This window comes from Gadus morhua, chromosome 11 (assembly GCF_902167405.1).
Source record: "Gadus morhua chromosome 11, gadMor3.0, whole genome shotgun sequence".
In the NCBI taxonomy this organism is placed as follows: Eukaryota; Metazoa; Chordata; class Actinopteri; order Gadiformes; family Gadidae; genus Gadus; species Gadus morhua.
This window is the reverse complement of record NC_044058.1, coordinates 3,598,408-3,613,949: the sequence shown is the minus strand read 5'-3', so window position 1 is coordinate 3,613,949 and position 15,542 is coordinate 3,598,408. Positions and strand designations below refer to the sequence as shown.

At 45.3% G+C, this 15,542-nt stretch overlaps 2 protein-coding genes across 2 annotated transcripts in view; both read left to right on the top strand.

Moving 5' to 3' along the window:
- The window catches only part of rab13 (RAB13, member RAS oncogene family), a 5,828-nt gene extending 3,544 nt beyond the window's left edge, over positions 1-2,284 (top strand). The window contains exons 5-8 of the mRNA XM_030369976.1: positions 260-349; positions 547-612; positions 808-858; positions 976-2,284. Of these exons, the coding sequence (XP_030225836.1) occupies positions 260-349; positions 547-612; positions 808-858; positions 976-1,041 (273 nt within the window). The 3' untranslated portion in view covers positions 1,042-2,284. The remainder of the gene's footprint in view (positions 1-259; positions 350-546; positions 613-807; positions 859-975) is intronic.
- A 2,144-nt stretch (positions 2,285-4,428) lies between these two features.
- Positions 4,429-14,910, top strand: fam189b (family with sequence similarity 189 member B). Its single transcript, XM_030369975.1, is given in 15 exon segments — positions 4,429-4,662; positions 4,789-4,845; positions 5,036-5,143; positions 5,412-5,528; positions 6,417-6,524; positions 6,777-6,937; positions 7,141-7,240; positions 7,330-7,402; positions 8,839-9,139; positions 9,310-9,505; positions 9,508-9,670; positions 9,765-9,821; positions 10,599-10,771; positions 10,924-11,073; positions 13,451-14,910. Coding segments are annotated over 15 exon segments (2,253 nt in total). The 3' UTR covers positions 13,706-14,910.
- The last annotated feature ends 632 nt before the right edge of the window (positions 14,911-15,542 follow it).

The following is a 15,542-nucleotide window of genomic DNA, read 5'->3' as shown; positions in this document are numbered from 1 at the left end:
TCGAAAACTATATTGGAACTAAGGTCAGGCCAGGTTATTCTGTGTTTGGGGTCTAACTTTACATAAATGAGACAGCTCCCAAACCCAGAGAACAATCTCTCTCTCTCTCTCTCTCTCTCTCTCCTCTCTCTCTCTCTCTCTCTCTCCTCTCTCTCTCTCTCTCTCTCTCTCTCTCTCTCTCTCTCTCTCTCTCTCTCTCTCTCTCCTCTCCTCTCCTCTCTCCTCTCCTCTCTCTCCTCTTCCTCTCTCTCTCACACAGAATGCTTCAGCTGGAGTCAGTCAGATGTTGCTGGGGAATAAGTGTGACATCGAGGCCAAGAGGAAAGTTACCAAGGAGACGGGCGAGAAGGTGAAGCAACCTGAAAGAAAGAGCAAGAGAGAGAAAGAGTTTGAGCTTGTAAAACAAAAAGGCATAATCAAATATTTGAAGGTATTTGACAAAAGTGGCTGTGAAAAGGAGCAGCAGCCAGGAAGAGGAAGTAATAGTATTATCACTCAACATCACACTAGAGTGTAACCAATCAGGGCTGGGTTCTGCTTTCACAGCTGGCAAAGGATCATGGGATCAGGTTCTTCGAGACGAGTGCAAAGTCAAGCATCAACGTTGACGAGGTGAGATACCACTGTCTATCTCTCTATCAGTCTATCTCTCTGTCTCTCCCTCTCTCTCTCCTCTCTCTCTGTACGGCTGTCTATCTGGCTGGCTGACTTTCTGGTCTGTTTACGACTTGCTGGCTGGCTGGTTGGCTACTAATATTATTACCTCTCTAATCTTCTATCCTATTTGTTTTATATCTTTTCCCATAGTCCTTTATGGCTTTGGCACTGGACATCCTACACAAATCCAGTAGGAAACCAGTAAGTACAAGCTTATCCATAAGCCAGAAGAAAAACGGCAAAGAAGAAATATGAATGCAGTAATATCTCCTATGTTCCCTGAGTTCATAGTTGCTTTGCTGTGTTTCCTTCAAACAGGGGCAGAACGACCGGGTCAGAATCACCAGCACACAAAAGAAGTCCTCCAAATGTAATCTCTTCTAGATCCTCTCTTGTGTAACAAACACGTCACTACTATCATGTTTACAAGTAACAAAGCAGTAAACTACAACCACAGGGACAGAAGAAAACGAAATGAACACCTACTATTAATGTCACTTACTGTAATTCATATTATAGCAAGTAACATGACCGGAGACAATCAGAAAGACCCATAATCAGTGTTTCCTAATGCTGTACCGGAGGTCTGCTGTTAATGTTTGAGTACACTTATGCCGCATTCAGCGCAAAGCAATAACCCTTATCTACCCCTGGTTTGACCCCAATGGATCAACCATCTCATGGTGGCAGAAACCCAGCCTTAAGGTTCTGGGTTTATCATACCCCAATAGTCCACAATAGTATGCATCCCTGAGCAAGATGCTAAGAAACACACCCTCTTCGCTAAGGTCGACCTTCATATCTCGACTCTCCAACGTAGATTCAACATTGATCCCCCACTTATGACCCCCAGAAGCCAGAGTGATGCTCAGGTAGGCTAAGTCGGAACTGTAGTTACCGGATGATGGCAATATTATAACCTTTTTATTATTATTATCTCAACTATACTATGGTTGGATTAGGCCAAAATGCTGAATGAATTTCCATTCTGTATCGATTTTTCGGAAGCAGATTTTTTATTGTGAAAATAATATGAATGACCCACAGGAGATCGGTATGCTGTCTCCATCTGGTGGCCATAATTAATTCACGTTGAACTGTAAGACAACAACCAAATGAGAAAAATACTTTTCAATTTTATATCTTTGGGTGGTTTACAGCAAAATATTCTTTGGACTAGATCTCGGCTGATTATTTTAAAGTGTCAGTATAATTGATGTCTAGTGATACAGGAGTAGAGGAGTAGTTTAAACAGCAGCAAAGCAATTATTTCTCACATAAGAAATTGACCTGGCACTTCAGGACCAGTTTATCATAGAGCAGCCAAATCCTGAGTTAAGTGTCGGCTGTTAAGATAACATGAATTCCTTTAAAATCTATCTAGGAAATTATATGGAAGTCCCAAGGACGTATAGGAAAAATAACACCTCCACCTACAGTATTCCATTAAGCTGATTTGAGAGACTAGCAACTACTTTCATGTAAAATTGTAGGATTTGGTTTTATATTCATAAAAAACATCTGGTTCGTTTCGGTATCTCTGTTGCCATTTCAGTTTTATAGGCTATATTTGTATTTCCTAAACATCCTAAACCATTTTTTAACAAGACAAAAAAAAAAAAAAAATGCAGATATTTTTGGAGGCTCAATCAAGCAATTTCAAGCCTTAACCTCTTTGACAATCTTTTGTTACAGGAAGTGCGTTCTTATTGACATTTAGTAATATTGAATTCTGGAAGGAAATCCTAAATAATTCATAGAGCTTTTGAAGGTGTTAACTGAATGCTAGGATTTTTTCTTTTCACATGTTGCATTATTTTCCTTTAGAGTCTTACACTTTTACATTGAATGGAATACTATTCCAGCGGACATCGTACACCTCAAATGTGTTTTACATTTGTAGTGCATTTTGCCCATATCTTCTTGGAGCCTTAAAATAGGTGAATATTGGACCGACTATAATAGTGAATGGTTTGGTAGTAATGAGGGTGGGAATGAGATAGAATAGAGGAGCAGAGACAAGTGCAATAAGAGCAGATGAGACATCAGAGAAGAGAATATATAGGCCTATGGCTAAAGAATAGAAGGAATGAAAGAGATAAGGATGCAGAGACATTCCCTTTTTATATCTTAACATAATTGTCTCGGCACTGTTGACTTCTATTGTATGTGCTTTTTTCAATTCTTACAATGGGTTCCCGTTTCTGTAATACGTGACAAACATTCATTGTATAGGCATTCATACATTCATTGTCTACTTTCTATTGTCAAACACGATACTCAATAAAGTAAAAAAGGAATGAGAAAAATTAACAAAAAGCTGGTTTTATGTAACATTGTGTTTATGAAAATGTACCCCTTCAAAACGTCATAACAACATCTGTTCGACTCAAAAACATTTGCGATTTGGCCATTGAAACAGCCCTTGTACCCAACCCTGAAGCTATGGGAACCCACCTTCTCAGCATCAGCACCACTACGACAACACGCGCACTGTGCCGCATATCCGTGCTGACGTGCCTTGTCATCACGTTGGGCAGGTATCGGTTTGCAAACATGATACAATTCGTTTAACCCCCATTGCCTTATTTAGACGAATACACAGACCAGTACATTGACTTGCTATGTACCGGATATAGGCCTACACCACGTATTATTGATGTTTTTGTGACGCACGGGAGGATACAGTGAGGTAGTCGTATACGATCAAAGCACACACGGGCCGGACGGGATGCCCGCGTTACTGCAGGGAGAAACGAGGCTGGCGGGTGGTGGTGGTGGAGGGGGCTGCGAGTGGACCACCGCAAAACTCCAGTGATGGAGACGAAGAGAGGATAACATCCGACGAGAAACTTGTTATGTTGTCGCGAGCAGAAGTAGCAATTTGAACCTCGCTTGAAAATATTTCCTCGCGGTTTATATTGACATGTTCATCTGTACATCCCGAAGGACGTGCATCGGTCACACGCTCATAACTTGATCCATATTTATCCTCTCACGAAGACGTGGATCTAACACAAGGAGGACAAGCGAGCGCTCACATCTTTTAGATGGTGCTGCTTTTTGCATAGAGGAACGCTAAAAACCAAGAAACTCTTTTGGGCTCCGGTGAGTGGATCAGTAGGCTTTTAATGGGCTGGGGATCGGCTCGTCTCCGTACAGCGTACCAGGGGTTTGGGGCCTGCTTCGTACGGTTACCGCAATGCTACGGGCTTGCCAATATGTAAGACCGGAGAAAGGAGGATGAAAGATTGGGAGGCAGATGCACTACAAAAAAAATATAACAAGATTCTGACTGATGCATGAAGCGATACCCGTTCTCTTTTCTATCGTCTCTGACTAACGACCAGAAGGACCGTGGCTTTGTAAGTGGATAGAGTCTGTGTCCATACACACACCTACAACCGAAGATAACGGGGGAGGGGTGGGGGGGGGGGGCGATTATCATACTCCAACATTCTGCTGAGCAAGTTCTTGGTCGGACCCCTCCGGGTGACTTGGACGACAGCCCCAAGCCATGGTGGTTGGTGCAGAACGGGAGGCACCTGCCAGCGGGAGCCTTGGTGCAATATTGTGACAGGGAGGGTTCCTCAAGCCAACACTGAAGTAAACACCTGTGCCACTCCCTCCCCCACCGCCCCCCCTAAGCTGCGTTCCTTTTACACATCCCACCGACTGTGTGTGCGTCTACACGGAGAGAAGAGTGGCCCCTTAAGCTGTCGGAGGGGGCGTTCTATACCAGGGATAACATTTAGGGCTAGCGGAGGCAGCATGCCTTCCCCCTCAGACTCCAGCAGCGTGGCTTCGGCCTCGGGTTCCCGGGGATGGTCAGACAGCCGGCGGGGCATGTCGGGCAGGGGGCAGGGGGGGGCACGGCTCCTGCTGTACCTGGGCCTGTGCCACCTGGGCCTCGGGGCCATGGTGCTGGCCTTCTCCTTCACCAGCATGGCGTTCACGTCCTCAGCACGCGTGCGACAGTCCTGTCCCTTCTGGGCCGGCTTCTTTGTGAGTGACAGCCCAACTGACCACTTACTAACCTCAAAATATCAAACCTTTCTCTGAACATGGTGGAAAATATGTGTGTGAATGTGTGCGTCTTCAATGTGCACGTGTGCCTGCTTGTGTGACCAGGTCGTGGCTTCGGGGGTCGTGGGAATCATCTCGTGGAGAAGACCCCTCACTCTGGTGGTGAGTAGTCACCACAATGTCCCTTTGAGTTTAGCTTTTGTATGTATCATGTTAACACTGTTCCATGCCTGTGTGTGTGTGTGTGTGTGTGTGTGTGTGTGTGTGTGTGTGTGTGTGTGTGTGTGTGTGTGTGTGTGTGTGTGTGTGTGTGTGTGTGTGTGTGTGTGTGTGTGTGTGTGTTACCCAACAGGTATCTTTGTTCATGCTGCTGTCTGCAGTGTGTGTCATCCTCAGTCTGGCTGGCTCCATGCTCTCATGTCAGAACGCACAGATGGTCAAGTCCATGCTCACCTGCCAGGTATCACCAATGACCTTCTTGATGCTAGCCAGGCACACACCGCGAACGCAGAAGCAATGGGTGCATTGAAAATATTAATGTGTTTCTTTGAATGTGTGATGACAGAAATGCTTATGAATCCCATCCCTGTGTGTGTGTGTGTGTGTGTGTGTGTGTGTGTGTGTGTGTGTGTGTGTGTGTGTGTGTGTGTGTGTGTGTGTGTGTGTGTGTGTGTGTGTGTGCATATGCCTGTGTTTGTGTGTGCGTGTGTGTGTTTGTGTTCTACCAGGTGGAGAATGGCCTGTGTGTGTGCTGCGCACCGACCCACTCCTGCTCCATCACCGAGGAGGACACCCTGGTGCTCTACCTGAACGCTGACTGCCACTCGGTCAGACACCAGCTCAAGGTGGGTGGGGTGGGTGTGTGTGTGTGTGTGAAGAGAGAGAGAGAGAGAGAGAGAGAGAGAGAGAGAGAGAGAGAGAGAGAGAGAGAGAGAGAGAGAGAGAGAGAGAGAGAGAGAGAGAGAGTGAGAGAGAGAAAGGGAGAGAGAGAGAGAGAGAGAGAGAGAGAGAGAGAGAGAGAGAGAGAGAGAGAGAGAGAGAGAGAGAAGAGAAAGGGGAGAGAGAGAGAGAGAGAGAGAGAGAGAGAGAAGAGAGAGAGAGAGAGAGAGAGAGAGAGAGAGAACTGTGGCATTGTTGGTTTCTTTTTTCATCTTAATGAAGTAAATTGTTAGCCGAGTCTCTGAACATAAGGAAAGTGTCTTACACAAACCTTTCCTAATAAGGTTTGGAAAAGGGTCCATACATACAGAAACACACACACACACACACACAACACACACACACCACACACACACACACCACACACACACACACACACACATACTGTATGTACATACATACATACAGTACAGGCATGCAAACCTACATGCATACATACATACATACATACATACATGCATACATACATACATACATACATACATACATACATACATACATACATGCATACATGCATGCATACATACATACATACATACATACATACATACATACATACATACACATACATACATACATACATACATACATACATACATACATACATACATACATACATGCATAAATGCGTACAGAATGTAACATGACCCAATATCCCCCCGGGGATCAATAAAGTATTTCTGATGCTCCTACTGTATACGCGTGCGCTCACATACTTATGACCTGTGCAGCGATACAGGCCTATTCCAACGTGATTGACTTGCCCAGTATCCCATCCTTCCTCTGCGACACAGGACCTGCTGTTCAGCGCGTGTGGGCTGAGCATCCTCTCCACCATCATCTGCACCCTGTCCACCGTGACGTGCAGCATCCACATCTTCTCCCTGGACCTCGTGCACCTGGTGAGCCGCCTCTGGTGCTCTGCCAAGGGTTTGTTCTCTGCCAGTCACACAATCCTCTGTGTGAAAAGAAACACACTGCCACCTGCAGGATGAATAGGATTCGATTTTGAACGTAATGTGAAATGCAGTTTGACAAATTCTTCCGTAGTTATACCAACCTGCTTTTATGATGATGCTGGTGGTGATGATTGGGATGATGATGGTGATGATGATGATGACAATGACAATAGCTCTTGTACTCATTTTGTTTAGCTTGCACCTCATCGCACTCGCTCCGTCAACCCAGAATGCACCACTCCCCAGGATGCCTTCCTCACCAACATCATGGACTTTGAGGAGTTTGTCCCGCCCATTCCCCCCCCCCCCTACTACCCCCCGGAGTACACCTGCAGCTCAGAAACAGACGCTCAGAGGTACAGCATGCTCCCTTCATCGTCCTATCCCCCTCTTCTCCCTCTCTCCCTCCCTTTGTCTCCCAGACACACATCAACTCTTCAATTGTGCACAATTAATAGATAAAATAGGGCTCTTCGTTCAATGCAGTGCGACACTCGATCAATGCAGTGCAATATTGAACAAAGGCTACAGGCTGGTAATTATGTGTTGTGTTGTGCAGTATCACCTATAATGGCTCAATGGAGAGCCCCGTTCCTCTCTATCCCACCGACTGTCCCCCGCCATACGAAGCTGTGATGGGACAGAGGGCGGCAAGCCAGGTGTGTAGTTAATAATGTGTCAATATGTTATATAGACATGATTAAGCTGCACTGTATTCCAACGGATTTTCACTGCTGTGATTGTCCAGGCAACAGTGTTCGACACCCATGGCACTGAGCTGTCTGGGGAGAGAGTCACGTCCACTGCCTTCAGCGGAGAAGGTTTGGCTCCTTCACATGATCCGATCCAATACTGTCCAGTGGCCTCTAGTCACTGGACAGTGATGTGTGTATGTGTTATCAGTGTCGCCTGACAGTGGAGTGTGTCTGTGTTATCAGTGTCACTAACAGTGGAGTGTCTGTGTTATCAGTGTCGCCTGACAGTGGAGTGTGTCTGTGTTATCAGTGTCACTAGACATTGATGTAGACTATATTACCAGTGTCACTAGACAGAGATGTGGAAGGTGCTGTCAGTGTCACTAGGCAGTGGAGTGTGTATTTGTTATCAGTGTCACTAGGCAGTGGAGTGTGAATGTGTTATCAGTGTCACTAGACAGTGATGTGTGTCTGTGTTATCAGTGTCACTAGACAGTGATGTGTCTGTGTTATCAGTGTCACTAGACAGTGGAGTGTGTCTGTGTTATCAGTGTCACTGGACAGTGATGTGTGTCTGTGTTATCAGTGTCACTGGACAGTGATGTGTGTCTGTGTTATCAGTGTCACTGGACAGTGATGTGTGTCTGTGTTATCAGTGTCACTGGACAGTGATGTGTGTCTGTGTTATCAGTGTCACTAGACAGTGATGTGTGTCTGTGTTATCAGTGTCACTAGACAGTGGAGTGTGTCTGTGTTATCAGTGTCACTGGACAGTGATGTGTGTCTGTGTTATCAGTGTCACTGGACAGTGATGTGTGTCTGTGTTATCAGTGTCGCCTGACAGTGGAGTGTGTCTGTGTTATCAGTGTCACTAACAGTGGAGTGTGTCTGTGTTATCAGTGTCGCCTGACAGTGGAGTGTGTCTGTGTTATCAGTGTCACTATACATTGATGTAGACTATATTACCAGTGTCACTAGACAGAGATGTGGAAGGTGCTGTCAGTGTCACTAGGCAGTGGAGTGTGTATTTGTTATCAGTGTCACTAGGCAGTGGAGTGTGAATGTGTTATCAGTGTCACTAGACAGTGATGTGTGTCTGTGTTATCAGTGTCACTAGGCAGTGATGTGTCTGTGTTATCAGTGTCACTAGACAGTGGAGTGTGTCTGTGTTATCAGTGTCACTGGACAGTGGTGTGTGTCTGTGTTATCAGTGTCACTGGACAGTGATGTGTGTCTGTGTTATCAGTGTCACTGGACAGTGGAGTGTGTATGTGTTATCAGTGTCACTAGACAGTGATGTGTGTCTGTGTTATCAGTGTCACTGGACAGTGATGTGTGTCTGTAGTTATCAGTGTCACTAGACAGTGATGTGTGTCTGTGTTATCAGTGTCACTGGACAGTGATGTGTGTCTGTGTTATCAGTGTCACTGGACAGTGATGTGTGTCTGTGTTATCAGTGTCACTGGACAGTGATGTGTGTCTGTGTTATCAGTGTCACTGGACAGTGATGTGTGTCTGTGTTATCAGTGTCACTGGACAGTGATGTGTGTCTGTGTTATCAGTGTCACTGGACAGTGGGTCTCTGCTGATGTCGGAGATCGTGGACATCCCTGACGACTCCTCCCCCTCGGAGGACTCGTGTCTGATGGAGATTGGGATGAGGAGCCAGGGGGGGAGGAGCTACAGCACCGGAGGTGAGGGGGGTCGGGGTGCGGGGGAGGCGTCAGAGTACGTCAGCTTCCGCGGGCCGCCGACTGTGACACCAGAGAGCCCTCTGGCGGGGGGGCCGCGGGCCAGGCGGTTCTTCAGGGGGGAGAGGTCCAACTCCTGCTCCTCCCCAAGTACAGCTACCCCCACGTATAGGTAGGGACCATCACAAACACAGACACAAGCATGCACTGACACATGCACATACTCATCACACACACACACACACACACACACACACACACACACACACACACACACACACACACACACACACACACACACACACAAAGACATGGACTATCCCCTGCTCTATATCTTTACAGGTCTCCGTTATTGCGACGCCAGGCCATTCTAGCCAGTAGTTGCTCACAGCTGGAAGTGCTATCAGCCGCCAGCTCTAAACAGCACTCCTCCATCCCAGAGATCAGGCTGGGACCATCCTCACAGTTGTCCCAAGGGTCTGCTTCAGTCTCCTCAGCTCTGCCCAACAAGTCCTCCATCTCCCCTGGGGAGAGGCAGGTCCCGGGGGGCTGGCTCTGCCCCTCCAGCACCTGTTCCTGCGACGGAGGGGTGGGAAGGGGAAGCAAGATGCAGCGGCGGGCCGAGAGAGACTCAGCGATGGGCTCCTGTCTCCCTTAGTCAGGTCTCATAGTGACCCTGGTCTCAGCAGCTCCAACAGTACAGGTGAGAAGGACTTCCCTGACCCGATCCTCAATGAGTTTACACACACAATTACATATTGACAGTATGTTTCCTCCATGTAATTTCTCTTGTGAAGTTGACTTTATCGGCTCCGAGGGCAGTAAGGAGGGCTCACAGATGTCCACGGACATAGGTAAGGTTGTTGTTACACACATTTATAGAATACATCACAACTAGGGCCCGACCGATTCATCGGCCTGCCGATTTAATCGGCCGATTATAGCCTTTTTGAAAATAGTTGACATCTGCCAAAAAGACGCCGATTACAACCGATTTTTTTCATTTTTTTATTTTTTTTAGAAATGGTATTGCGCTTAGTATCCTGCAGATTGCGCTCCTACTCGCCTTGCTAACTAACAACTTTAGCTGGAGTAAAAAAGAGGAGATTGAATTTTACCGTACAACATGAAAGCACGCTCGCTTAGGCAGCTGCGCACTCACCTCACCAATGTACACAAGACGCGTTGTTTGAGCATGTTGTGCCTGTTTTTCTTTAGGTCCCAGGCCATGTTAATTTGTTATACTGTAGACTCTAACGGTGAGACCATACTGCTCAGCACGCACGTGTTAGTCACTGCTCACGAGCGCAGCACATTGGGAGTTAGTTATTTATTTTACATTTTACATTACACTCATTTTTGACTGTAAATGTATTCTAAAACACTCAAAGGTTCTGCATTCAATTCACATATTCGTCAAAAGTGTTTAAAGTATATTTAAGGTATCAAAAACTATGTTTTATATGCTTTTTTTTGTTTCGCTTTTAATCGGCCGATTAAATCGTAATCGTAATTTTTCTCTGAAAATAATCGGCATCGGCATCGGCACTCAAAAATCAATATCGGTCGGGCCCTAATCACAACAGTCTTTAAGGGTGGTTCTGTCTATCGGTTGTCTATCTCCTCTCCAGGGCCGTCCTCTGAGGCCTTCCTTTTGGGACACCCTACTTCCCCCCCTGAAGGAACCCTGCCCAGCAAGGGCAGCCTAAAGGAGGCCGCCACAGGGTCCCCACTGCCCCCCAAAAAAACCACCTCACCGCTGCACTTACCTAAAGATTACCACCGATCCCTAGGAGACCTCAAGGTCAGTCCCCAGAAGCAGTGTGTACAAACACACTAAGAGGCTAATAATAAAAAGAGAATTTACCTGCCTGTGTAACATGCAACCTTAGTTACCTTATTCATTTTAATCTGATTCTATTGCTTCTCTTTTCTTGTATTTGTATCTTCCATCAGGTGACCCGTGTCCTGGTGGCTCGGTTTCTCCAGCGCTCCAGGAGGAACCTGGCGCCCTCTTCTGATCATACGTGCGGCCCAGGCAGCCAGGGGACCAAGAGGAGGGCTGGGGCGGAGGGCCCCCCGTCCACCCACCTCCCCCTGGAGCAGGTCACACATTTAACCTCAACATTTTACAAAACCTTATTTGGCATCTTTCCGGTCTACCTTGAATAGTTAATGTCTACAAGATCAGGGGTCTCATTTATCGTACGCACAAAACGGGGCTGAAATTGGCGTACGTGACTTTCCACGCCAAGGTTGTGATCTATAAAAAACCAACTTGACGGGAGAATGTGCGCAGCCCTAAGCAAACTCTGACCCATGCGTACGCATGGTTTGGAGGAAAAGGAGAATTGGCGACACAGATGGTGTGGTGGTGAACTGAAGTCAGACAGAAGAATTGTAGAGTGAGAAGAACGATTATGTTTTATCATCGCCCTTCATAAATTTAATTTCAACCCGTATCATGCGTTAAATCTATGTAATCTGAATAATTTAAGTCAAATGCGTTATTTCTCAGTTATAACTCCAGAAACATCTCCTTAGAATAGAAATTAAAAAAAATCTCTATATTTAATCCCGTCATTCCATACTGTCCACTGACTGCATGGAATAAAGCATCTGTCCAACATGTGTCAATAACATAATATTTTTATGTGACACTGTAAACACATAATCAAATGTCAATTAAATCCCAAGTGTGGAAAACCAAGCCACACTCTTCATCACAATCGTCGTCCGTTACTCTTGATGCTTTTCATGACAAATCAGGCATTAAAAAGGGGTTATGTTCAAGAACATTTTACGTGGGTGATTACAAACTGATTATCCAAGGTGTTCTCGGTCAGTCTTATTACCGTAACCCTATAAATACAGAGGTGAGCGCCGTGGTAATGCTGCACTGTTACAACCCCTACTCGTTCAGGGGGGAAAAGGGAAGTAACACACACACAACCCGGTGGATTGGGGTTGTAATTATAGTGTTTTATTATAACCCAACAAAGGAATAGAAGGTAACAATCATCAGAAATGGGCCGCTAGGTGCTGTCAAAGCAAAGAAACAAATATAACCAAAAGAGAACTCCTTAAAATAAAATGGAGCTACCTGTCTAATAACCAAATACGAATGGTCCTAAAACAAACCCTAACTGGCTACTCTAGCATAACGAAAACAGAAATACAAATGATCAGCACCCCCTAAACCTAGTGTGGCTAAACAGTGACAAACCTAAATGAGAGTGCAAATGAACAACATCAGTACAGAGGGATTCTTCTTACCCTGGCCCAAATCTGGGAACACACAAACGTAAACTCTTGCTCTCAAACGAATGCGACTACGCGCGGCTAGATTCCCTACAGGTGTCTGCCATCGCTTGCAAGGCGAATCAGGCTTAACGTCTCCACGGCGCCGTCGCTCTCTGGTTGGTTCCGGGGACGGAAGGACCCGCCCACTTGAGCTGCTTTGGGGAAAAACAGGAGGGGTAGCGCATGCAGAGGGAGGGGAGACAATGCGGTCGGCTCACGGCCGTAACATGCACCATGGCACTGCTGGCACTGCTGGAGGACCATGCAAATGGCAGGATTCGGAGGGAGAGGGTCTTTAGGGACCATAACGATTTATTGGTAGGCTACATAAAAATATGTAACTTTATGTCAGACCACTTCTTTTTTAATTCTGGGACTGTGCGCTCCGTGCTACTGACAGAGTTCCCTGTTGCAGCAACATGTTGCCACTCACTCTGCTTTTTGTTGTTGGCGATCCCAATCCCGTGACCGCCGAACAAAACTATTTTTCGGGCCTCCACCTCACCCACAAGTGTCTCCACTTCAACCACTGCTTTTCTCAGTACTTCTGCCAATGTTTCCGACAAGACATAATACTTGCATCTGAGTCTGTTTTATATGCAGATCGCATTCATGAGGTCATTTGCATTGACCATTTATGGTTAAAAAGGGGCGTGTACAGGGCGGAACGTGAACCTGATTCAGCTGCGCACACTTGTAGGCCCTCTGTGATTTATAAAGCAAAGATCGCGTACGGTGTGCGTGCGAAGGGTTTTATAAATATGAATAGCACACGCAAAACTTGGCTTTTGGGCGTACGTACACTATTAGTAACGATCCCACGCACAGTTTTATAAATGAGACCCCAGATCTTCTCTGTAATGCAATTTACCTGGAAAAAATAATTGGCCTCTGTTCAAAAGTGTACCATTTTGCTACTACTACTGTCTCTTGTATTGTGATGATTCAATATATTTTATATTATAAAGGTAATTTAATATTTGTAATGCTTTCTATGTGCTATATATAAGTCCCGTAACATCCAAATGATAAACTAATTGAATACTCAATCATATAGCTTAAAGCAGCAAAGGAAACGCTGTAAAATGTCTTCTGAGAACTGTGAACTACAAGGTGAACTAGATTTCTAGTTCCACCGCCGCCCTCTCAGTAACCTCACCTGTCATCTCATTGAATCCAGGTGATAAGAAGCTCCTTTGGCTCCAGCCGAGGTTCTTCCAACCCCAACCCCCACAATCCCCATCACCGTGGACACAGCCATTCCCACAGTGACAGCCGACACAACCGCCGCGACAGCATCCAGGCCCCGGCGTCAATGGGGATCCACCTGCGGAGCTGCGGGGACCTGAGCTCCTCGTCCTCCCTGCGACGACTGGTCTCGCCTCATGCACCGCACGGCTCGTCTGGAGCACTCTACTCAGAATCTGCCCTGTGAGGGAGGAGGAGAAGACGGGGGGTGGGTGGGGGGGGCTAGCGACAAGCAGACAAAACCAGTGTTTGATATCAAAGAATTGAGGCAGGAGAAAAACACCTCCTGTTTAATGACACAGTATAGGATGAGGGGGCGAGGGGCAGATTATTTAGCAGGTCAGCTGAAGACATTTGGCCCTCTGATTCTCTCAACCATCTCTGCAAATGGCCTTATTCAATGGTGCTCCATCGCACCCTCACTGAACACTGCAGAAGAGGTAGGTCTCTCAGCAGTAGCTGAAGGAGACCCCCAGATGCCTCTTGCTTAATACGGCTCTGCTCCATGTGGATATTAAAGATGATTAAAAACCCATCACCATCCCCCAAGAGCAATATAGCACGACTAAACCGTCTCCACCTTTGTACGCAGAAAATATCAAGACTATACTTCATGAAGGAAAAGCCTCTGTAAACTCTCTACCCCCCCCAACAACCACATACAGTGGGTTGCTTATTATGGGCTGCAGTATGCAGCTGGCCCCTTTTGTACATTTCTACTTATCCAGAGATGCTCTCAGGTTAGGTTATCATGTCATCCCTCCTTAATTTGTCTTCCATCGGAACAAAAGAAATGTATCCTCGTGCACTACCCTATCCATACTTTGTTCCCCCGCTTCACAATGCAAGTACTGCAGAAAAAACACTTCAAATGCGACTGGATGCTCAGCTGATTACTGTTTGCTACTTTTCCTTTTCTAATAATTTCACAATCTCCACAGGAATTCCAGACAAACCAGCCATCTGTTAAAACATTATGTGTGCTCATTCCACCACATTAGTAACAGGCAGTGAAACAGAATTTCCTTCCGGAAGGCTTCTGGATGCAATGTTTTTATTTAAATATATGCATGTTTTTTTGCCTTCAAAATGCAGCAGGGAACGTGTGCATTGTTAACATCAAGAGCAACTGCAACAATTAATTTTCCTCTGAATGTCTATCTGCATGTTTTGACAATTACTCTTACTTTCTCTATCTTGCACCCAAAGTCTTTGATTATATCCAGAATAGCGTGGTGGTACAATTAAGTGAACTTAAGTGTCTGAGTTGAAGGAGCCTAAAGGAATTAATCTCATTTTGTGACAAAGGGGGTCAGGCAGCAGCTGCATCCATGGGTCAATTAAATACTGACCTTTTTGGACAAAGACACATATATATATATTATATATATATATATATATATATATATATATATATATATATATATATATATATATATATATATATATATATATATATATATATATATATATATGTCTCTTGCAAAAAATGTACAAATGTAATTATTTAATAAGAGTTGAAGGAGAAAACATTGTATTTCCTTGAGACTGGTGACTGGTGGGTACTGAGTGGGGGTGTCGACGGGTGCTGGAAGTGAGGGCTGGGAAAATGTAATGTTTGTCGGGCCTCCAATGAAATGGTAGTTAAGTATCTGGAGTAGCCTATACTATTTTCTTGACTCACATTGATTTTATATGAGGAAAGGGCACAATTTGAATACAGACACACGCAGACACGTATATGTATCCGACTGAAAATAAAATGACATATCGTACAGTACACAAAGGCACACACATACACACTTATTTAAGCACCAAGCTGTGTTTCGATCTCCTGTCTTGCGTAAGAAAGTATTATTTATTTGAAGAAATATAGTATATCTAAATGCCAGGCTTAACAGGATAGCAGTTATGGAATTATGAACCAATAAAATAAGTATTATATTAAACATATTCCAAATTTGAAATGCAGTTACTGTTTCAATGAAATAACTTTGAATTCAAGTTATGTACTTCAACATTAT